Raw genomic sequence first — 26,251 nt, forward strand, 5'->3', positions numbered from 1 at the left:
TGGACAAAATAACCTTTAAAGTCATTAAGTTCGTTTTATCGAACGTTGAGGGCTCAGACCTGAGCGTTCCATTTTCATTTTATTTTGTTACACTTCGTAGAAAAGCGCTTTAAATCCTGATATATCTATATTTGGGTCAGTTAAAATTTGTACCTTGTACCATCACTGCAGTTGGCGTTTTATGCTAGAGTGCGCGTGCCACGTGAACCACAAAGGCCCGCAAAGCGGATTCCGCCCGGTGCCAGCGTCCGTTTTATGGGTCATTGGATCATCAGTTCTGCAGTTGTGCAGTTCGTCGGCAGGAGAGCGGGTTGCTAAGGAGGACTTGGGACTCGGCGACTCGAGGTAGCCCCGCTCCGGATCCGGACTGATGAAAAGCCAGCAAGCACATAACCTACATGAGGCTGTCATGGCACTGAGATGGCTCAGCCATGTCGAGATGAGCCGGGCAGATGTCCTCCGACCGACAGCCAAACGGCATCATTAAACAGGAGCAAAGTGCCCATCCTCGTCGTCGCCATCATCAGCTTCATCATCATCCGCGCGGAGGACCAGTTGGCGATTCCACCGAGGATGGGTCATGTATTGCCCTGCGGCAATACACATCAACTTCAGCACGTGCTGGCGATGTGGGCACTGCAAAAAAATAAAATCCTAGGGACTTGAAGTAGTCAAGCATTTAAGACCCGCGCCGGAAGTTTCTTTACAAGTCAGAAGAGTGGTAATGCATAAGTGTTATTTTTCAAAGAAACAAAACTCCCAGGAAAAAATATAATTTGATTGCTCATATTTAGTATACTTTATTTTTCTAGTTGAAGAGATCAAAGTACGCAAGCATAGTAGTAAAATGGGATTATTAAACCCGTTACTCGTAGAGTAAACGCGTACACTAAGTTGGTCGGAATGTATGTAACAGGTAGTAGGAAGTGATCAGCATCACTACACTCAAGGAAAAACGACGTGCTAAAAACAAGTACAAACAGCCTTGATTTTAGAAAAATTGCATGCTTACCATTTAAGAACGTTCTTGCTCAAAAAATTCTCATATTGAGCCCTTTTTTGAATTTTAATGTGTGCCAACTCTAATGATTCCCAACTGTTTATTCTGAAAGTACTCGGTATATAAGGCGCATAAATTAGACAGTTTTAATGCCCGTGAGGGGCAAGTCGTAAGTAAACTCAAAATATTAATATTATTTATATATTTCTCGTTTATTTCGTTTCAGTTTCCCATTCTTATTTCTCTTACTAGCATAAAATAAAAACTCATTTTAATTTCATAATATATATATATTGATTTAAGAATTATTCGTCCTTAAATCATGCCTGCAACTTTCTTACTTTATTATTAAATCGTTCTTGTTTTTAGTCAAAATATGACTTGATTTAAGAATTATTCATACTTTATTGAAGACCGAAAGGTTCTTAAATCTAGTATTTTCGGTCTTGAAAATTCGTGCTCGAAAGTAGTATTTTGTTCTCGGGTTCTGTATTTTCCATGCTTGGCGAAGTTTTAACACCGAAAATACTAGGTTCAAGCACGAAATACTTGATTTTTTTCTGAGTGTAGCCGAGTCGATCTCGCCAATACCGTCTGTCTGTCCGTCCGTATAAACGCTGAGACCTCGGAAACTATAAAAGCTAGAAAGTTGGGACTTGGCATGTAGACTCTTGAGCTTATTACGCAGCGTATGTTTGTTTCAGCAAGGTGCCACGCCCACTTTAACGTCCGCAATCGCCCATAACGCTAAATGCCATCTAGCACCCACATTTTTGAAAAAATTTAAGTGAGATTTTGTTTTGATTATCATCATTATATCATGCACCCTAAGTGCTCCCAGTACAATTAGCTGAGTAACGGGTATCGACGGCGTCGACTATTACGTTCTCTCTTGTTTTTCAACTGGTTAGTTTCTTCAAATGTTCAATTTTGCTAAATCTCAGTTTTAAATACTAAAACTATTTCATCTCTGACGAAGTTGGCTCACCTAATGGTTTGTCCTTCTCAGTAGATTACATACTCGTACGCCACCTTTCCCAATGGACGTGTCCTATCGCTGTAAAGGCTCACGGCTTCCATAAATTTTCTTCCTGTATGAAATGCACCACATACATGTTTGTATCTGCCTTTTGCACGCTCTGACATTTTCGATTTCGTGCCGAGCATTTCTTAGACGGGATCTCCTTCTGGCGTGGCATTAAGTGCAGCCGATTTATGAGGCAACTGCAAGTCATTGTTTGACTGTGTGCGTGCCCAAGTCAGTCCTGATCAATTACACCCGCCGACATTTGTTTGGTGGCTCAGGGCCCAGAGCCCAGATCCCAGAGTCCTTGGACGCGGGGCCCTCAGAGCTTGTGCCCTTACTTGTGTGCGGGCGGCATATCATCGTCACTGTAATAAGTGACGCGTGTACTCAGTGCATACACCTGAGTTCTGGGACCCCTTCAGTGCTGGGAACTCAGTCACTTGGTAGCTAAGGCTGCCAGCTACAAAGCACGATACTATGTATTAAATCGAAGATGTTCATGAATGTTCAAGATGATGAACCTATTAAAGATAGAGAACATCGATTGATTTTTAAAAAGTTTGCACCGCCTACTAATTAATTATTTACACGCCAGAATACACCAATAATTAAATAGTTATTAAGTAAATGAATAGAAACAAGAAAGAACGCTACAGTCGAGTACATTGACTATCAGATACCCGTTACTCAGCTAAAGGGACAAAATGGAAATGGAGATATGCAAGCAGCAAAGCGAGATTGAAATGCGCCACCTACCCCCGATCTTAATATAAGGTTATGTGGGCGGTAGGCAGACTTAAGCGTTATGGGCGTTAGAGTGGGCGTGGAAAACTTTTTTTAATCAATCGATAGCTATTGACGAGACTAATACATTTCAGTTAAAATTTTTTATCTAGCATGAATATTGTGGGCGCCACAGGCTTGGTCGGTTTGTGGGCGTTAAAGTGGGCGTGGCATATTCTCGTAGCAGACTTGCGCTGCGTACAGGGCTACGGAATCTAAATCTGAAATCCCAATTCTCTATCTTTGATAGTTTCTGAGATATGCGCGTTCATACTTAAGATTTTTTTTTGCTGAAACAAACTTGCGCTGCTTAAGAAGCTTAGGAATCTGCAAGCCAAATCCCAATAGTCTAGCTCTTATAGTTTCCGAGATCGAGTGTTCATCCGGACGGACAGACAGACGGACAGACGGTCATGGCTAGATCGACTCGTCTAGTAATCCTGATGAAGAATATATGTACTTTATGGGGTCGGAAACGCTTCCTTCTGCCTGTTACATACTTTCCGACGAATCTAGTCTACCCTTTTACTCTACGAGTAACGGGTATAAAAATAAGTCTCGGTACTCGAGCTAACGCAATTGCTCTCAGACCAAAACCCTACCTAACCCTAATGGTTTACTTCCAAAATCTAAGGCGGAATATATTTGGAAGCTGTTTAAGATAATTTTAAAATCTTCTGTCTTTCTAAATTACCTACTTATCTAGGGTACATATGGCAGCACTGTCACCGTATTCATTCTCGTGTGCCCCAGTTGTAAATGGATGTGGGCATGGGTATGAGTAAGGTAACCTGCCCATGACTGGATGGCACACAGGTATTGTACATCACTCCCACTTGGTGTTTGTTTAGGCACATGTAAAGCATATCTTGTCTGAGCCATGTCGCTGAGAGTTCGGTTGCCAGGAACCAAGATCCACGATTAGGCGAGTAAACACATGGCTAGGCGGAATGGGGACCCAATTCGCATAAAATTTCGTGTTCTCTCGAAGAGCGGATGAATCCTCAAAGACGATAGAATGAGTGTCTCAAAAATTATGTATTCTACATTTTGCACATGTTACATTTAAAAAGCAAAGGTTTGTCGTATGTTTTACTTGCCTTACTTTCATAATTATTTTCTACTAAAAAAATATAAATTGTAGTTTTTATTGAATTGACACAGACAAATTTACTTAGAAATGACAACGTTGGGTGGATAACAACTTGTGCAACTTAAAAATAACTTGTGCACCTTGCAGCTCATCTTTCCTTTACTCTCTTTCAATCGAACATATTTACCCATCTGAAGTAAAATAACTTGTGCACCTTGCAGCTCATCTTTCCTTTACTCTCTTTCAATCGAACATATTTACCCATCTGAAGTTCTCAGATAAAGTCGCTTCGCACTTGGCTGCATATGTCGGTGGAATTCATGGGTTTCCTTCACGGAAACACGTGGTAAATTATTGCGACAACTTGTTGTCAATAAGGAACACAACTGTGGCCTGTCTGATGTTCCAACAAGCTCCAAGAGCGACGTGCGTAAATAATTGCAATATAATACAATAATCATTAAAGCAGCCTCCAAACCGACGGCAAAGTCCTGCCGGTCCAGGTCCTCGGGATCCTGCAGCGCATGTGCCTGGCGTTAATTGCTGCATAAATGGGATGAAGTTCATATCCTGTCACAGTTCGTGGCAACCGCAGGTTGCAGAAGGAGCTCAATGCCCCCAACTTTGCTCTTTCGGCCTAAATGAATTTACAGGCCTTTACGGCCTTTCCCGTAACGTCTACCGATTAAATTCATTTTGCTCGAAGCACGCCTGATGCAGAACAAAGTGAACGCCATGTAAATGTATTGCTTTTACTTAATATTAAGTAACCCCGCTGTTCAATGGAGTTCCTTAAAGAATGTGTTTGGGGACTTTAATTTATTTGAATAGGGATACCTTCATTTGGGCTCTGGTTTTGACTACTTCACTCGCAGCCAAGCAAATTCCTCAACATTTACATAGTTATTATTATGCGCTTTGATTTTTAAATATAATTGTATACCCTTGCAATTTTGTTTTGATTATCAATATCTATCTTCATGCCAAATACTGTCCAAATTGGACCACCCATTAAAAAGTTTTAAGCAAATAAATAAATCGACGTTAGTTGGCGCTGTTGCGAGGTGTGCAGTATTGGAACAGTCGCTGCTTGTATATCTCCATCGCCCTCGCACACCCCTGAGCTAAGTAACGGGTATCTGATAGTTGAGGGCGTCGACTGTAGCGTTCTTCTTGCTTTTCTTGTTTTATGTATAAATTGATGATGAATTCGAATGTTATTGGCAAACGATTTGAAATATAAATGACGCTTTCGGTGCGGCAAAAAAAGGAATCCCATATCCCCAGAGCTATTTATAAATAGAGCTTCGGCACATTAAACAAATATTCAGGCGCGGGTGTCGTCACATGCAGTAAATAAATTACATTTGGTCAAAACTGTTTGCCTTAAAAAAGAGATGAAAAAGCTTATGAAGTGGAACAAATATTCCCCACTGATGGGGGATGCTTGCACGGTTTTTATACCCTTTATATTGGGTGTGCAGGATATTTAATAAAATAACTTTGAATCATTTCTGATTGTTGTTCGAAGTCCATGCTGTGAAAAACTAAATTAGTAACATGATGTGTAATGGAATAACTTTTTTAAATTAGTCGATAGGCTTAAAAAGAAGAAAGCGTCAAGGAATTATTTGCTTAAAATTACCTTAAATATACGAAGAAGAAAATGAAATGCAAATCTTCTGTTGGGAATTAGCGTTATCAATCCTATTTGCCCCAGGAATTACGAAAATCCCCATAAAATTACATTGAGTCGCCGCAGAAGGCGAAATTCCATCAAGATGCAGACTTCAGAGGAAGACGAAAATGACAGCCTTGGTAATGGACAAGGGGGATGGATCAAAACAAAGAAAAAATCAAACATTGCAATCGAGCCAACAGGGGGATGAAAAAGAGAGTGTAGCCAGTCCTCCGATAAGCTGGCATTCGAAGGAGGTATGTAAGTATGCATGGCGGAACTTTCCCGATTCAGGGTCTGCTCGCGGCATTCATTTCAGATTTCATTTCGAGGACCTCTAGGAGGATAAACTCCAGGGCAGGGTCCCTGAATTTCGGCCTCTTACCGTTTGCTCTTCTCCCGCATGCCTTTTGTGCTTCCGATTCGGTTTCGGATTCGGATTCCGATTCGGATTCAGATTCAGATTCTGTCTTGTCTGGTCTGGCCATTTGATGTGCCCTCTGTCGACCGGTGGCGTTCATTTCAATTAAATGCAAATTTCAACGTCGAATTTTTTCTTCACTTTTTCCGGCCGCAGTGTTGTTTTTGCTGGGGTGTGTGGAAACTCTTCCAAAGTCGGGGAATGCTTTTCACGCGTCGCTGCATTTTGTTTTTCGGCGGGGGAATCTTCTTTTCTCATTCTACTCTCGAAAAATTAATTTTTTTTTTCGATTTCATATAATTTGTATGAGAGGTGCCAGGTATTCTTTTGATACGTTGCATAATTCCTTAAGTTACTATCTTCTTTTTTATAAGGCAGCTCCAGCATTGATTTCCTATAAAACAAAGAAGAATGCTATAGTCGAGTACCTCGACTATCAGATACCCGTTACTCAGCTGAAGGGACCAAAGGGAGAAGGAGATATGCAAGCAGCAAAGCGAGATTGTAATGCGCCACCTACCCGCTATCTCAATATATGTTTATGTGGGCGGTAGACAGATTTAAGCGTTACGGGAGTTAAAGCGGGCGTGGCAAAGTTGTTTTGGTCAGTCGATATGTATTGACGAGACCAATACGTTACAATTAAAGTTTTTTTTCTAGCATGAAAATTGTGGGCGCCACAGATTTGGGCGGCTTGTGGGCGTTTGAGTGGTCGTGGCACATTCTTGCGCTGCGTACAAGGCTACGGAATCTAAATCTGTAATCCCAATTCTCTATCTTTGATAGTTTCCGAGATATCCGCGTTCATACCTACGATTTTTTTAAGATTGTGGGCGGCTTGTTGGCGTTCAAGTAGGAGTGGCAAACTATTTTTTAAGTTAATCGATAGGTGTTGATGCGAAAAATAAATTTGAGTTAAAATTTTTATTCTAGCATTTAAACAGTAGGAGTCAAAGATTTGGTCGGTTTGTGGGCTTTAGGGTGGCGAAACAAACTTGCGCTGCGCAAGAAGCTCAGGAATCTAAATACCAAATCCCAACTTTCTAGCTTTTGTAGTTTCCAAGATCTCAGCGTTCATTCGGACGGAAAGACAAGGCTAGATCGACTCGGCTAGTAATCCGATCAAGAATACATTGTATACTTTATGGGGTCGAAAACGCTTCCTTCTTCCTGTTACATACTTTCCGACGAATCTAGTATACTCTTTTGCTCTACGAGTAACGGGTATAAGTATCATTTACATTTATTAAGCAAAACACCTCTTAGCGAGGTAAAACCACAGTGACAATCTCATTTTCAATATACAAAAGTCTTAAAATCATATTTTTCGACAAAAATAATAAACCTTCGACTATATAATAAGGCTTTATACAACTAAATATAAAAGCTTTCGCGTACACTGGCATATTTTATTGCCGCTTTAAATAAATGGGTACATTATTATTCACAGGTTTAGAATTTTAGACCGTCTTTAATATCCATTTCGGATGTTTAGATTACATTTGATCAAAATAGAGTTTAAACAACTTAAGGGTTCATAGACCTCCGTGGTACATTTCTTTGTTTAGGAAGCCTTTATTATTACCTATGTATGTCTCTTTTCTGTTGTGCGTTAGCTCCGGGGCATTTTATTTGTTTTTATCAAATTTGTCAATTTTTTCTCTAGGCACGCTAAGAGCAACCTTTGGCTTGCATTTAGGAAAAGGCTTTTGCATTTTTAATGGTTCATTGGTGCTTGACATTTGCTCTCCTGCAAGTGCACACGACTGGTCATCACACCTGTCAGTGGAAGCTACTTTGTTTTCGCGCGCCATCTTGGGGAAATATTTACCGGCTTCACGGGGCTGCAAACCTGCTCAGAAATTCCGCAAGTGCGAATGAAAAATTCATTAGGAAAATATTAAATAATCAGCTTATTCGGTCGCCACTTTTTTGTGATTGGTGTGGTCTTTCCCACGAACAAGTGGAGCATCATCAAAAAGCTGACCATTAAGTTGCTTGGTCCTTGCACGGTCACGTCCGCAAGTCAATGTCAAATACGAAGGACTTCACTCCGCCCAGCTAGATATGCCGTACGTCAGAAATTTCATTTTATTTTCCGTTGAATTTGCATAATTTCGAGCAGTCAGACCGGCCCAGTTGATTAAAGTGATAGTCTCTGACGCCGGGTTCCCTTTTCTTTTTCCTGTCTGGCCGGTCTTTTGTTCAAATATACATACTATGAAAGTGTGCTCATGGGGAAACAGGAATTGGACTGGAGACTTTCTGTTTTTTAGTTTTCAGTTAGCTTTTTGCAAAGTCAAGGTAAATATTAGATTTTTGGTTGCGGAATTTCTCGCTCTTTTCCGGTTTCACTTTGGCCTCTATGCAGATGAACGTGTGCCAGTCGGTGCGAACGGTGCTGTGTGCAGATGTAGGTAAGGCAAATATTAGCTTACATTTTTGGGCTTACAAAGTGTTTGGCCAGGTCGACAAAAGGCCCGCGGCGGCATTAAACTAAAGTTGGATTTCTAGCACAGAAAGTGGTCCGGGGCACCAGGCTGAGTAATGAGATGGGCTGGCACGGGCCTGTTGTGAGTGAAAAAGCTTCAGAGACAACAAATGAGAATCATTATCATACAAATGAGAATGGTTGAGAGCTACAGCCAAGTCTTGTGAATTGTCTTTTTGTCAAAAGCAAATAAGATGAAATTATATACCCTTGCTCAGGATATTTACATTTTAGTCAGAAGTTTGCAACGCACTGAAAAAGACAATTCTTTGCCAATAACATATGTATATATATTCTTGATCTGCATCACTAGACGAGCCGATATTGCCATGTCCGTCTCTACGAAAAATAGTCTCGAAGGCTTGAAAGCTATCGGTATGAATCTTTCCCAAAAGCCTTCGTTTTATTGCAGGCAGGATCGAGCAAGCCACCACAGGAGCCACCAGGTCTTTCTGATCATATCACTTCTTCTATGGGCTATAGCAGTATTTAGTCTTCAGAATTACAAATTTAATTGTATAAAATTCAAACGACTATTTAGTTTGCCATAGTATACATAGGGTTTATACTGTTCCTGTAAGATACGGATGTTTCTCATCACTTGATATGTTTTTAGCTGGCAGGGTATACATATAAACCGAAGCTGACTTCCATTCTTGTTATTATACTGTTATATTTTTCAACTTAAAACTAATTTAGTATTTTGTAGGATATCTTAATGAAATATAATTGTTATTAAATATAAAACTAAAATCCTAGAAAACGAAAACCTAACTTTTCTGACTTATTCAAACGAACCTCTATCCATTGCTCTTCGCACCTCTTTCTTAAAGTTCTTTACCTGATCAAATCGTGCCATCTTTCTCTACTTATTTAGTCTGCAATAATTATTTTTTAATCAGTTATATATACTTTCAGACTTTCTCAGCTTTTGTTTTCTTCCTTTTTCGTCGACTGCTTTTGCTGCTTTTAATTACAGAGCCAAATTAAAAAATGTCGCTTCATTTGAAGGGTTTAGGATAAAATTCCTTTATCAAACTTTAAACGAATTCTTAAAAACGGAAAGTGAGCCTTTTTTGGCTTAAAAATATCAAACTCGGACAGATTAGGCATGAAGATTCTAGAGATTCTTGCGCAGCGTTAGTTTATTTCAGCAGGGTGCCACACCCACTCAACCTCTCTAAAAAATCCCATATTGCTATAATCTGGTCAAAACAACATTTACCCGCATTCAGCGCCAAGCGATTTCTGTCAAAGTAGTGACGAAGGCACAAGGAAATCTTATGTAACGGTCCGATTCTAACGATCAAAAGGTAATGCGTTATCTAAAAGGATTGCACTTTAGGACCTAAGAAAAGTCAAATAGTTCAGGAAAAAGAGCACTAAAAGCTTAAAAGTAAAGATTTTTAAAATAAAAAAGTGGGAGACTATATTTTAGTCTTTAGGCGTGGATCAATTTTGTTTTATATTTGGAAATTTGAAGGTGGAATCGTTTTTTTTGTTTGGTATTCCACTACAGTATCTTCCATAATAAGTAATTTGGTTGCACGTGACGAACACAACCGGCTATCGTCTGGTTCACAATTATCACATATTTATATTTTGTAAGCCTCAAGCTCTTAAAATTGTTATCACGACACTGAAGTTGGTGGATGGGAACGGAAGTTTTACATCTTTTAAAAATCACAGCCGTGTTACTGAGACGGGCTCTTTGAGACTGTTGTAAAATTTGCCCTAATCACAATTATATATCATTTATATTAAGTATGGGCAGTTTCAGCGCAAAATAGTTTACAATGTGAAGATAATATGACACTATCCATTGCTCTTCGCACCTCTTTCTTAAAGTTCTTTACCTGATCAAATCGTGCCATCTTTCTCTACTTATTTAGTCTGCAATAATTATTTTTTAATCAGTTATATATACTTTCAGACTTTCTCAGCTTTTGTTTTCTTCCTTTTTCGTCGACTGCTTTTGCTGCTTTTAATTACAGAGCCAAATTAAAAAATGTCGCTTCATTTGAAGGGTTTTGTTGCAGGTCCAGGTTTCAACTTTTCATGTGCTATAGTTGGCACACTTCTCCTGCCCCCAAAAAAAACAACGCCCCCACAGTTGTGCACATGTACCGCGTGTCACGTTAAATGTCAGGCAAACAAAAGGCTCTTCTGTCTCGTGCATAAAAGCGTTCATCCTATCCATTAATTTTAGCATTCGTTTTTTGCTATTTTCGGCTTTTTTCCACCCGTTGAAATGAAAAGTGGACGAACATGAAAAGCATCCAAATGCGCTTTCAATAACCAGGTGGCATACCCCAGTCCTTTTCCACGCTCCCATTTTCGCGTTGAAAAGGACATTGAGTGAGAAAAAAGAGGAAAACTTTTTCGCTCTTTTGTGGTTGACCGAACATTTGCAGTTAAAAGTTAAAAGCTCGCTGAAAAGGCAAAAAAGTTGAGAAAAGTAAGACAAAATATTTTTTACCTTCTGCAACATTATTGACCGAATGCTGGCAAATGTAAAAAGTACTAGGTGTGCGAATAAAAGACAATTATACCCTTGCAACGTGTAAAATGATTTCAGGGTGGATAGATAGGGGATTGATCCCCCACTCGGGCTAAAAATTTTATGTAATTTATATTTTATTCCAAACTTTGTATTTCTGATTAAAAGAAAATTCACCTTGCCGAAGTTAGCTTCCTTTCCTGTTTTTCTTAAGTAATTATTAAGTTGAGTCCCTTCTTTCTCTCACAAAATTAAACTTGTTTTTAAAGTTAAGATATAATAATGTAAAGCACACTTGAGCGAAACTGTATCTCTGTTAATATACTTACATTAGAAAATATTTATTTTTCGATAACATTTAACACTAATCATTTCAGTGAAGAAACTGAATAAATTATCAAAGCTTTCGAGTTTACCTTGCGGTTTATTTCCCGTGGCAACTGCTTATTTTTTTTACGGTCAGACAGATAGATGAACTGGTCGCAGTTTGTGGCAAGTGGCAGGCAACAAAGATTTTCCGGAACGGTTGCAAAAAGTAGATGCAAATAACTATAGTAAACAAACGACAAAAATGGTCCTTGACGCTGCTGATTATTTTGCTGTTGCTAAACGGGCTATTCTTAGTGCAGCTGCCTTTTTTCCATATCAGCGGGGAAAAGTCGCCATCAGGACTCACAGCCCCATGCGGCATTTTCCATTTTCCTTCTTGCAACTTCAGCTGGGTCCCTGTGCGACGCCGTGTGGCAGCATTTTCCTCTGCTTTTTACTTTGCTGCCTGCCAGATTATCCGCTTGCCTTCTTCCTTTCTTCTCAACTGTTTTTTGTCGCCTTTAACTCTGCCTAATTGCCTAATTAGGCATTTGCTGGCCGAGCCAAAACCATCCGGCCAACTCATCTGTCTCCCAGCCATTTTTGCATTTCCCCCTTTGCCGAGTGCAATTTATTTATAATCCTCTTTTCATTTTGCCTTTACAGGTCCCGAAGATGTACTGAAGTTTGTGGGTAACGAAAGTGTCGTGGATCACTTTAAGCTCGTCACTAAGGATGGCAACAGTCTGCTCATCGGTGCCAGGTAAAAATGCTTTATCATTTAACTTATTTGACAGCAACAAATATAATTTGACACATGCCGTAAGTGATGAGTTCTTAATTAAATACTTGCATATTTTATCCATATTTGAAGTACCTAATAGGATAAAAGATGGTATTAATAATATCTTTTACATTTTTAAGGATTGCTCCCTTATTAATTATAAGCTCTATTTGGATCAGCTCCAAAAATTGGTTGAACATGATTAAATTAAGTTCTTTGATTTAAGGAAGAACATTTTTAAAATTAGGAACATAACATAGCACATAAAGCAAACTTAAATTTACTTTTGCAGACATTGTATTCAATTTAAGTAGAAGATACGAGCATGTTCACTTCCCCTTATATGTACAAACATGACAAACTTTCTCAGGACCGAAAATGGCGTTGTTTTCGAGGGAGAAAATCTACCCTTAGCTAGTTCTCGTGGCAACTTTGATTCTGCAACGCTGGCAAGAGAAACAGAAACAAAAACCAGTGCCAAGGGAAGCGAAAAGTTTTGCAGCAGGTGCCCCAAAGATATGAGTAACTGTGCTAAAGTTTTCAGTACTTCCTTTTTAAGATATAACACCTAAAGACTTAAATGGTTTCCAAGATTGGGCCAAGACTCAAGCCTTTTTCTGGATGGGGCTACTGTACAACTGTACTATACCGCAAATATTGGGCTTGTTTTATTTTGCCTAGACAATGCCACCATATGAACACTTCAAGACACCCACATGTACACATATGATCATATTAAAATGTTGCACTCTTTTTGGGACCCAACGAGACTTTATAAACTTGACTGATTCTTCGTCTTTGTTTGGCGACATAGAAACTTTTTTAGTCGAGGAATGCTTGCAGCTTGTAAGGGAAGGCATCAACGCATAGGATAAAATTCCTTTATCAAACTTTAAACGAATTCTTAAAAACGGAAAGTGAGCCTTTTTTGGCTTGAAAATATCAAACTCGGACAGATTAGGCATGAAGATTCTAGAGATTCTTGCGCAGCGTTAGTTTATTTCAGCAGGGTGCCTCGCCCACTCAACCTCTCTAAAAAATCCTATATTGCTATAATCTGGTCAAAACAACATTTACCCGCATTCAGCGCCAAGCGATTTCTGTCAAAGTAGTGACGAAGGCACAAGGAAATCTTATGTAACGGTCCGATTCTAACGATCAAAAGGTAATGCGTTATCTAAAAGGATTGCACTCTAGGACCTAAGAAAAGTCAAATAGTTCAGGAAAAAGAGCACTAAAAGCTTAAAAGTAAAGATTTTTAAAATAAAAAAGTGGGAGACTATATTTTAGTCTTTAGGCGTGGATCAATTTTATTTTATATTTGGAAATTTGAAGGTGGAATCGTTTTTTTTGTTTGGTATTCCACTACAGTATCTTCCATAATAAGTAATTTGGTTGCACGTGACGAACACAACCGGCTATCGTCTGGTTCACAATTATCACATATTTATATTTTGTAAGCCTCAAGCTCTTAAAATTGTTATCACGACACTGAAGTTGGTGGATGGGAACGGAAGTTTTACATCTTTTAAAAATCACAGCCGTGTTACTGAGACGGGCTCTTTGAGACTGTTGTAAAATTTGCCCTAATCACAATTATATATCATTTATATTAAGTATGGGCAGTTTCAGCGCAAAATAGTTTACAATGTGAAGATAATATGGCACTAAATTACAAAAGCATAACCAAGAACTAAGGCCGGAAAATTAAAGGGAACCCAAACTCACACATACATTTGATTACCAATATAGGGACTGACATTGCTGCGGGTAAGGGTGTTCCAGTTTTTCTTTTTCGCACGCATGAACAAATTTGTATGCCGGCAATGTCGTTGCCAGAGTTGCCACTTACGTGATTAATGGATTTTTAACAAGTTGCACACTCGCATTGCGAAAAGGAATTCACACACGCACATATCCACTTATCAGACCCCCAAAGAGTCAATGTAACCAAAAGAAAACCTCTCCGACGACTGTTGGTGAAAGCCAAAAAGCGCCACGTGTGTTTGAGTGTGTGCGTGGGCTTGGGTTTCGTCGTGTGCGTACGGGTAGGTACACAGAGAAAATTCTGACGTTCTAATCTGAGTTGAAAATGTTCTTAAAAATAGGACGACATTTTTAAGTTGAAAATGATTTTATTTTGCTGGAGTCAAGTTGAACTGGCGGTATTTAAGTACATTGTTTGTACAAATAAACTATTAGTTCTGTCCTTAGTGTATACTTATCAAAAAGTTGTTAAATAAATTCAATTTAACTTTTCTCTTCTCACCATTTCGTTCTTATATTGATACACATTTTGGTATCAATATAAGAACGAAATGGTGAGAAGAGAAAAGTGGTTTACGTGGTTTTTAAGAACGAATGTTCTCAATTTAAGAACAATGTTCTTGGATACTTCTCTCTGTGTAGGTGTTTTTAGGGGGAGGGAGTTTGGTTGGTGAGGGCAAACCAACTAAACTAGGATGACAGGCGGAAATGCGAATGTGACACGCGTTTTGCATGTGAAACGTCATGAACAATGTTAAAAAAGAGTGAGTGGAAAGGAAAGTTATACAAGAGAACTTCACCCCAGTCATACCGATCGCCCATTTTCCAGAGCAAAGCTATACTGTTACATTTCCTGTGGCTAAGCAGGAACTATGTTATGTGTGTTATCCCTCACCTGATGTCAGCCATTTCAAAAGAATTTGTTGCCTTCATTATCATTTTCCATAAGTTATGAGCAGGCCAAAATCAAGCAATCACTATTGTTATGTAAAGAAGTGTAGTATATAGTGACAAACGATTCATTTTTTGAATGTCACTTTTCCAAAAATTAATATTTTTCATAGGTCTATAAGCACACCCAAAAAAATATCGTCATCAATATAAAGTGTCAAAAAATCTTTGATACGAAGAACATCAAATTGACCCTAATATAGGATCACTTTGCCACTTGAGAAAAGTTTTCTACAAAAAAGCTTTTTTCGCATAAAAATCATTTTGCCGCTGGATATAAAAAAGTAGGCGTGGCTCAGAGCGCTAGCGCATTGTTTTTGATGCACAGGCCTGAGGGTTAGTGGTTCGAGTCCCGCTCGTGACAAACTTATATATCTTTTTTTTCAAATCTGAAAACTTTTTAAATACAACTTTATTATTAAGCAAATGTTAGATATTATTCTTAAAAATCTTACGGCGTACTCTGCATCGGCGCGTACTTGAACCGGGACCTTTCGCATTAGAGGCAGACATCTTACACATTGGTCTATCTCACAACGTTTCCCGCGGGTGTTTAGTTCAAATCCCATGATAACCGATACTTGAGCCCAGTTCGAAACTCAAACAATCAAAAAAGCTTTTATCGGTATCGAAGTATCCAGGGCTGTTGTCAAAATGACACTATTTAGGGAAAAATAGGATATTTCATACAATGTAGTATACTTATTTAGGATCAAATTGATCCCAATAATTTGATCCTAGGTGTAGAGTCATTTTCACCCACACTTATCAAATTGTCACTGAAAGATTTTTTTTTGGGTGTAGAAAGTTGCAGACATCTGTTGAGCATATTCGTATATATATATTCGTATATATATATATAAAAGTTTGATTGTAAAAACTCCAGCGGAGTTAGATACTACAGCTCTTTGCGAAAACCAATATTTTTTCCTTTTTAAAAGCTGTAGGGTAAGGTAACGAACTGATAAATATACGCTAAAGCTCTATACAGGTTTTAAAAATTATTTATATCATTATTTCTTCAAGAAAAGTTGAAAATGTACAATAATGGACTACAAATCTAAGTGTACAATTAAAACAAGAAAGAGCGCTATAGTCGAGTACCTCGACTATAAGATACCTGTTACTCAGCTATAGGGACAAAAGGGAAATCGAGATATGCAAGCAGCAAAGCGAGATTGATATGCGCCACCTACCCGCGATCTCAATATATGATTATGTGGGCGGTAGACAGATTCATGCGTTATGAGCGTTAGAGTGGGCGTGGCACGCTGTTGAAACAAATTTGCGGTGCGTAAGAAGCTCAGAAATCTGCATGCCTAATCTCAATAGCCTAGCTTTTATAGTTTCCGAGATCTCAGCGATCATCCGGACGGACAGACAGACAGACGGACATGGCTAGATCGACTCGGCTAGTGATCCTGATCAAGAATATATATACTTTATGGGGTCGGAAAAGTTTTTTTCTACCTGTTACTTACTTTCCGGCGAATCTAGTATATCCTTTTACTCTACGAGTATATATATTCCTGATCAGGATCACTAACCGAGTCGATCTAGCCATGTCCCTCTGTCCCTACGAGCGCTGTGATCTCGGAAACTATAAAAGCTGGAATAGTGGGATTAGGCATGCAGATTCTAGAGATTCCTGCGCAGCGCAAGTTTGTTTCGTCAGTGTGCCACGCCACAAACCGCCCACAAACTTCAACAAATCGTAAATATGAACGCAGATATCTCGGAAACTATCAAGGATAGGGAATTGGGATTTCCGATTTAGATTCCGTAGCCTTGTACGCTGCGCAAGTTTGTTACGCGAATGTGCCACGCCCACAATTTTCATGCCAGAAACAAAATTTTAACCGTCAATTCCTATTGATTGACCCAAAAAAATTGTCACGCCCACTTTAACGCCCACAAACCGCCCAAACCTGTGACTCCCACAATTTTCATGCTAGAAACAAAATTTTAACTGAAAAGTGTTAGTCTCGTCAATACCTATCGATTAACCCAAAAAAGTTTGCCACGCTCACTCTAACGCACATATCGCTTAAAAATGTCTGCCGCCCACTTAACCATATATTGAGATCGCGGGTAGGTATCGCATTGCAATCTCGCTTTTATGCTTGAATATTTCCATCTCCCTTTGATCCCTTAAGCTGAGTAAAGGGTATGTGATAGTCGAGGTACTCGACTATAGCGTTCTTCCTTGTTATTTCCTCGTGTATATATGTATATATAGTAGTCGCCTTCGCTCACTCTCCTGGTGCGCTTTGTCAATACGGTGACTGCCGTCCGCAGTGATTCTTAGGTTTAAGAGAAATTGTACTTGTTTTGTCCTGCTTATTAATTACAATTTGTAATTTACAAATTACAAAAAATTTTGCATCATTTGGGTTTTTAGAATGGTTTGTCTTGACTCAAGAACGCGCATCATACTCATTCTTAAAACAAGCCCAAAAAATACTATCCGCAGTCAAGTTAAAGCGCTCTTAAATTTATAATGCTTATTTTTGAGTTTATAACTACGCACCGCTAGGTGGCATTTGCGTCACTCATTAGGAATATAAGCCCCGGTAAACGTTTAAACATATCATGGTAAGTAGCCTTACGATTGTTGGTAGCTTTTGTGACTCCTAGGCAAATAAGCTAGAAGCGGTTGTCTAAGCCAGTACAGCTTTGAAACTCTGCGGAAATTGTTCCTAAAGCCTTTCCTCCACTTTTACATTTCATCGCGGCGATCTATAAATATTCCTCAGCAAAACGCGCTCGACTTGAAAATTGGGTTAATACATTAAGATGGGGAATATGTGCCAACGGTTTTCCCTGCTGTCATTGCCACACTCCATGCCAAGCCATCTCAACCCATTCCGTTCCACCCATGCATTTCCGTTTCATTTCCAATCGCGACAAAGGCGGAAATAAAATTGCTAAGCGAACAAAGAAAAAATCCATTTCGTTGCCTAACGGGCCTTGATTTATTCGCCATCTCTCCGTATGTGCGTTTTCTGTCTTTGTCTCTCACGTTTTGGATTCGAGTGTGCTTATACTTGTATGTCAGCCTATCTTTCGGATTTTAACGTCCTTTTTATCGCAATTGGCGAGAGTGCACAGTGGTTTATTTGCAAATAAATTTGAATTAAAAAAATACATTTGATATAATAACTCAATATTAACAAAAATGGAGGGTAGCCATAACACAACGATGGAAAAAACTAGTGACTAGTGATATAAACTTTTGTGGAGACTAAATAAATACACTTTCTAAATTCTTGCTAATTCGGCACACCGCAATACAATATGCCTGTGTAGGAAATTATTTGTACGGTTTTGATGAAGCGTGCAGAAAATTTAGAACAAAAGTTGCAGAACAAATGTTTTTCAGCTAAATCGTATAATACGACATAAAAATTCCAGGACCGTAGCACAATAAATAAGGCAAACCGACAAACATTCTTTTAGGTTTCAATTTAAAAATGGCCTAAAATTCATTGAAATTGCATAACTTTGCAATTAAGTATGGTATGGTACGGTATAGTATAATGGCTTTGGTATCAATCGACGCGTATTTTGGTAAAGAATATGAAAAAATTAAAAGATCGGTACATTTGGGTGCTCTGGTTTCCCTAGCTTTGGTCTACTAAGTTTTTTCTTCTTAGTACCAAAAATTGTAGAAAATCACAATACCTTTCGATCGGTGTACCACTAGTTATGATCGGACTAGATTGGAAAAGGATATTAAATATTAGTCTTTCTAAGTGAAATTTGTCAAATTAAATGTAATCAGCAACTTCAGTTTAAAACAAGGAAGAACGCTACAGTCGAGTACCTCCACTATCAGATACCCGTTACTCAGCTAAAGGGACCTAAGGGAAATGGAGATATGCAAGTAGCAAAGCGTAATTGAAATGCGCCACCTACCGGCGGTGAACAGACTTAAGCGTTATGGGCGTTAGAGTAGGCGTGACAAATTTTTTTTTGGATCAATCGATAGGTATTGACGAGACCAATACACTTCAGTTAAAATTTTGTATCTAGAATTAAAATTGTGGGCGCCACAGGCTTAGGCGGTTTGTGGACGTTAGAGTGGGCGTGGCATATTCGCGTAACAAACTTGCGCTGCGTACAAAGCTATGAAATCTAAATCTAAGATCCCAATTCTCTAACTTTAATAGTTTCCGAGATATCCACGTTCATATTTACGATTTTTTGAAGTTTGGGGGCAGTTTGTGGGCGTGTCAAACTTTCTTTTTGGTCAACCGATAGGTATTGATGAGAACAATACATTTCAGTTGAAATCTTTATTCTAGCATCAAAACTGTAGGGCGTTAGAGTGGGCGTGGCACTTTGCTGAAACAAACTTGCGCTGCGTAAGAAGCTCAGGAATCTGCACGCTAAGTCTCAATAGCCTAGCTGATAGTTTCCGAGATCTCAGCGTTCATCCGGACGGACGGACAGACGGTCAGACGGACATGGCTAGATCGACTCGGCTAGTGATCCTGATCAAGAATATATATACTTTATGTGGTCGGAAACGCTTCCTTCTGCCTGTTACATACTTTCCGACGAATCTAGTATACCCTTTTACTCTACGAGTAACGGGTATAAAAATGTTAAGACCTTTTCCTTAATTTAAAGATATTAAAGAGAAATTTATTCAGTCTTGTATAATACCCTACTTTAGCTTCACTGTTTGCTTGCATTCGACCATCCAATTTTTTGAGGACATTTTTGTTTGCTCGGCAGGTCTACAAATTCCTTTACTCACAAACACACACACCTTTGCAGGGGTGTCCGTCCTTTATCTTTCATTTGGTTCTTGTTCCTCTGTCGGTACAGTGCATATGTATGGGTTAATTCCTTTGTGCAACCGCAAAACAATCATTTCTGCACCGCAAATTCATTTCCGTTTGCGTTGGTTTTTGCTCACATCCGGCTTTATACGTAGATGCAGAATGCATCCGCTAATTTCAGACGATTTAAGTCCATTTCTGGTTTGCATTATTTGAGATGGACTATTGTTAAAACCCCAGGATACCTCTATGCTTTAATAACTTATAACATTATCCAATTAATTTCCGTTTCAGAAATGTTTGGTATGTCATTTGGCCGTTGATTGTAAATTTGGGTGATTAACAAGAAAGAAAGAAAACTTCGGAAAGCTGAATGTAATATACCAGTGCAGCTCAAAGCCATATCATTAAGACTTGTTAATAAATATACTCTTTGCGAAAAATTCGGGCTTTTCGATGTAAAGTTAAGTTAAGTTCGGAAATTCGGTAAACGCGAATTTTTTTTTATCCAAAAACGAAAATTTCAAATTTAGTACGAATAATTTTAGATTGAAAAGATAAATAGGAAGAAAGCTATAGTCGATTGCCTCGGGTACCAGATACCCTTTACTCAGCTCAAGGGATCAAAAGGGAGACGGAGATATATGTCTTATATTTTAATATATTGTATTGGGCGACAGACAGATTTATGTCAATCGATAGGTGTTTACATGAAGGAATACATTTAAATTTTTTCTAGCTTTAAAACTGTAAGAGCAACCGTTTTGGGCGGCTTGCGGGCGTTAGAGTGGGAGTGTGGGCGTGGCACATTTGAGTAACAACCTTACGCTTACGTTTACTTACAAATTTACGAAAATAAGGAAACTAAGTCTGAAATCTCAGCACGCTAGCTTTTATTGTTTCTGTGGTCACATCGCTCACACGGACAGACGGACATGGCTAGATCGACTCAGCTAGTGATGCTGATCAAGACTATATTTACTTTATAGGGTCGGAAACGTTTTCTTCTACCTGTTACATACTTTTTGTCGAATCTTGTATACCCTTTTACTCTTCGAGTAACGGGTATAACTATCTCATGAACAAATAACGATAATTCTTAATAATGTTATTGAAAAATACATTGTCGGCACGATAAGAGAAATCGACTACAATTATTTGCAATTTTCGATAAAATGTCTTATATACGACACATATAAGATTTGACGAGTTCGTCACCTTATCCTACAATCCGCTACGGAAAAACTTTTAGTAAAGACATAAGTGATAGTTAGAAATGCTCCTACCCCGATGATCAGACGATGCCCTAACCAATTTGACCGCGCACGCTTCTGAAGAGCGCTGACTTCTTATTTAAACATTTAAACTACAATTTTATGCATAAATAAAAAAACATCTTACTTGTATTTGAAAAAATGCTTGACAAGACTCTTAAATAAAAGTAAAGCCAGAAAGAGCCATGGCGAGGATTCGAACTCGGAATTTCTTTACAAAATGTCATAGACCCGACGCTTCTAAAAGTTGAACCACCCAATAAACTTGCTTTCTGTGATTGCGTTTTAAATTTCGTTCTGAAAATTTCAAGGACGACTCGGAAAATTTTTATGAACGTGTTCGATCTTAAACTTTTTGTTCTACATTTTTCTGGGTGCACCTATAGTTTATTCAAGAGGTATATAGTCGTCTAATTTTCACAAAACCATCGAAACTCGGAAATCTTAGGAAATTACTAGAACCAGAGTAGAATATAATATTATCAAAAACGACGAAGCTATAATTATACCCGTTACTCGTAGAGAAAAAGGGTTCACTACATTCGCGTTTCCGACCATATAAAGAGTATATATTGTGATCTAGCCATGTCCGTTTGTCCGTCTGTATGTCTGAAATCTCGGAAACTATTAAAGCTAGAAAGTTAAGATTTGGCGTGCAGATTCCTGATATTTTGGGAAAGCGCAAGTTTATTTCAGCAAATTCAATTTTGTTTTAATTATCAATATCTATCTTCATGCCAAAAATTGTACAAATCGGACCATCTATTAACTTTACAGCTATATGATAAAGTCGTAATTAAAATCCAATTTTATTAGAATTATTCGAAATTGCAAAAAAAAAGCTGTACCCCAGAGTTGAAGAGAATGTGATTAAACCCAAGGAAGTTATAATTCTTTTTATTATACCCGTTACTCGTAGAGTAAAAGGGTATACTAGATTCGTCTGAAAGTATGTAACAGGCAGAAGGAAGCGTTTCCGACCCCATAAAGTATATATATTCTTGATCAGTATCACTAGCTGAGTCGATCTAGCCATGTCCGTCTGTCCGTCTGTCCGTCTGTCCGGATGAACGCTGAGATCTTGGAAACTATGAGAGCTAGGCTATTGAGATTTGGCGTGCAGTTTCCTGAGCTTCTTACGCAGCGCAAGTTTGTTTCAGTAGAGTGCCACGCCCACTTTTACGCCCACAAACCGCCCAAAACTGTGGCTCCTACAGTTTTGATGCTAGAATAAAAATTTTAACTGAAATGTATTGTTCTTATCAATACCTATCGATTGACCCAAAAAAAATTTTGCCACGCCCACTTTTACGCCCACAAGCCGCCCCAAACTTCAAAAAATCGTAAATATGAACGTGGTTATCTCGGAAACTATCAAAGATAGAGAATCGGGATCTCAGACGTAGATTCCGTAGCTTTGTACGCAGCGCAATTTTGTCACGCGAATATGCCACGCCCACTATAGCGCCTACAAACCGCCCAAGCCTGTGGCGCCCACAATTTTCATGCTAGATAAAAATTTTTAACTGAAATGTATTGGTCTCGTCAATACCTATCGATTGATCTAAAAAAAAAATTGCCACGCCCACTCTAACGCCCATAACGCTTAAATCTGTCTACCGCCGGTAGGTGGCGCATTTCAATCTCGCTTTGCTGCTTGCATATCTCCATTTCCCTTTGGTCCCTTAAGCTGAGTAACGGGTATCTGATAGTCGAGGTACTCGACTATAGCGTTCTCCCTTGTTATTTTTCAGATCATTCATTTGAGAGCTATAGGATTAAGTTGAAGAAGACTTTTGGGAAAATTTCATTTCGATAACTTCAAATCTAACAAGAAAGGAAGTTAACTTCGGCAAGCCGAAGTTTGTATATCTTTGCAGTTATAATTACTAAATTTTATTCGAATTCTTAATAATACAAAAAAAATATTTCCCATAGTATAAGATGTCATATGATGTATGTCAAAAAATACCGAAGCTATAATTTGTTTCATTTTATTTTCCTACCAATTTTCCGATCGTTCCTATGGCAGCTATATGATATAGTCGTCCGATTTTGATAAAATTAAATTCGAAATTTTGAACTAATTATATTAATTTCCAAGCGTAGGAGGTTATATGTTAAAAAAAACGAAAGATATAATTTGTTAACATTTTTTTTCTGATTATTCCAATGGGAGCTATAAGATATAGTTGTCCGATCCGGCTGGTTCCGACGTCTCCTTTACTGCGTTGCAAACTTCTGACTGAAATCATTATACTTTCTGCAAGGGTATAAAATGATTAGTTTGCGTAGAAATAGACGGACAGACGGATGACTCGTATAATAATGCTCATCAAGAATATATACTTTATAAGGTCCGAAACATCTACTTCACTGCGTTGCAAACATCTGACTCATCATATTACCTTCTAAAAGGGCATACGTATGATTAAAGTTTAACAACGTTAAACATTTTATTAAATGATTGTGCATTGTTTATTTGTAAATGTAAATTAGGTAAAACTACTTAAACATATGTACTTAGTACGAATTAAATAAACAGACTATTGAAAAGTTAATGGTTTGTAAAAACCTCTAGTGCGTAGGACAACTAGTGTAGAAAAATAGTCAAAATTGCATTATTTAAATGAAAAGTAATAACTATCGGAACATTCATCATTGTGAACTTTTTCTACTAATACTTCCAAAGTAAACTCTAAATACCAGCTTAATATCTTAATATCTTTGTTGAAGCAGTCTTGGAGTCATTAAATCAAAGACGATCTTTACTGCAGTTAATATTTTAAGTGGCTTTAGCAAGAACGTTGAGTTTTGACTCCGAAGTTTAATCAGGCTTATGAGACCACAATGATGAAATGCAATTCGCCTTGGCAAGTTTGCCTATGGCCAAGAACAAACGCTCCGCACCTGACTTGGCCAAGGGGCAAAAGTCAAATGCCACCACCTGGTTAACTGGACTGATTGGTTCAGTGGGTGGATGGCTGGTTTCAACTACATACGACGATATGAAGTTGTGGGTCAGCTCGGCTCGGGCAATTCACATTTGGGTTTTTGGTATTTGACAGTTTCGACATTTTCTGCCTCCATTGAGTGAATGGCACACGATATAACGTGGTTCGGTTGGGAGTTTGGTTGGTTGGTTTGGCTTGTCTGGGCTGGGCTTGTTGCACACATACGAAAAAACGTTGGTCAATAACATGGACATTCAAACCGTCAATCGGGAGCCTAGCTAAGAAATGCACTTGAAAATACGGTGCGGTACCATCCTTACTTTAGTTTTGTTTTGGTAACTAAGAATACAGTTTAGTAGCTTGGGCAAAACTTTCCGAACTCGAAGTTTCTATAAGTCAACTAGTTTCAATCGAGATTTTTTATAAGCGTTTTATGTATTTTGTTAGTTTCATTTTTTTTGGCAGGTTGAGAAGTGATCATTTAACTTAGCGTGCATTTACATCTGCATTATTGAAGGGATTTGTCTGGGAATCCTTTTCAACAACAACATTTTTTAAATAATTCGATCTTAATATAATGAATTTCAGTGTAAAGTAGGGGCACCCAATATCCTGAATTGGCTTAGTCAGCATCATCGAGTGATGCAGAATAAAGTTGAAGTCGGAGTCAAATCCCTGGCAGAGTCAAAAAGTCAATGAAAAATGACAAAAGCTCAACTCGAAATGGTGATGGATGTGTTGGGTGTGTGTGTGTGGGGCGGGGTTTCCCATTTCTACGCTGCGCTGCAACTATTCTTTTTGAAACGGCTGCTATTGCAAGTACACACACATGAGACAACGAGCGCATGCAAATGGCACCGACAAACATAAATTTTACCCAACCCGAAAAGCACCGAAAGCGGAGAAACATGAGAAGTTTGCCTGATTTGCTTAGCTATTCAGAAAAACCATTTACCGTTATGTCAACCCCATATCCCACGCCCCCGAACCGCCCCGGACGCTTTAGCTGCATCGGAATCAGAAGCAGAATCGGCATCAACGCATCAATGCATTCCGGAAGTTGAGTGTTCTTTTCTCTGATTGCCTTCGGGCATTCCTTTGGGGCGCTGATGACGTGTGACATTGAGCGTTGGTGGCATTTTTCCCGATGAATTCAGTCCTGCAATTTGCCATCTCAATTGGCCATTCAAAGGAATTTTATGTAGATAAGAAATTGATTTACAGAAAAAAGTTTAGAAGTTCTTTTCAAAAAGACTTGGGGTGGGTTCGTTAAATATTGTAACCAATGAAATTAATATTGGACAATTTAGCAGTAGATTATTAATTTAAGAAAGTCGAAATATTAATATATGTTGGTCGTAGAGTGAAAGGGTATATTCTATTCGTCGAGAAGCATGTAATAGGCAAACAGAAGCATTTCCGACCCTATAAAGCATATGCAACAAACAGGGTATACATACATATATTCTTATTAAGGATAACTAGCCGAGTCGAATTAGCCATAGCCGTGTTAACGCTATAATCTTGGAAACTCAAAGAGATAGAGAGATTCCTAAGCCTCTGCTTCACCGCTGTTTTGTTATCCAAAATTTCCACGCGCATTTCGCTAATATCTGTCTTACGCCGTTATTTTCGAAGATTTTTTCAAACAAAATTTGTATTCGGACTATAAGTTAATAAATTAAATTGGTAAGCTGAGTAATGGGTATATGGTAGTCGATACTACAGCATCCTCTCTTATTTACTTTACTTTACTTTCAGGCTTTAAATCTTACTTATGCACACGAGCTCTCGTTTATTTACATAAAAAGTAAACACAATGTAGCGAAATAATGTCTTACAATTATACGCAGCTCAATGAGTGACAATTAATTTTTCAAGTGATTTGTTAATGATTCGCAACAATCGATTTGAGCTATAACACAGAAATATTCTGTTTTCTTGGAATGTCAAAGCCTACACATCTCCTAAATATTTACATGTCACCTTCCAAATTTTTGTTCGAGACAATACAAATACCAAGAACCCAGTCTTAAAAATAAAATCAATTACTTAAACGGTGTTATCACTGTGGACGGCAGTACACGTAGTGGCGAAGCGCGCAAGAGAGCGTGCGAAGACAACTACTATATATAGCCGCAGAATTGAAAATCTGCCATTATGGTCGGATCGTAACGAGTGATACACCAATCGAAAGGTATTGCAAAAACTAAGAAGATTGCATACCAAGACTTTCGAAATATAGATTTGTTTGGGAGAAAAGCGGTGAAAGTTTAAAAGTAAAATTTGGAGCTGCTGGATACGGTGGGGATAAAATCCCCGGCTGTTTAGCTAGTTTTATTCTTACTAAGAATACGCGTCGGATGACACCTCATTTGTTGAAATCCGATGTCCCGTTCAAAAGTAATTTAAGAAACAAGATTTTCTTC

General features: G+C 38.5%; 1 protein-coding gene across 1 annotated transcript in view; it reads left to right on the forward strand.

The window, feature by feature from the left end:
- Positions 1-26,251, forward strand: part of LOC119548602 (semaphorin-1A) — a 206,700-nt gene that overhangs the window by 117,218 nt on the left and 63,231 nt on the right. Inside the window, 1 exon segment of the mRNA XM_037855959.1 lies at positions 11,969-12,065. Within this exon segment, the coding sequence (XP_037711887.1) occupies positions 11,969-12,065 (97 nt within the window).

Source organism: Drosophila subpulchrella, chromosome 2L, assembly GCF_014743375.2.
Source record: "Drosophila subpulchrella strain 33 F10 #4 breed RU33 chromosome 2L, RU_Dsub_v1.1 Primary Assembly, whole genome shotgun sequence".
Lineage (NCBI taxonomy): Eukaryota > Metazoa > Arthropoda > Insecta > Diptera > Drosophilidae > Drosophila > Drosophila subpulchrella.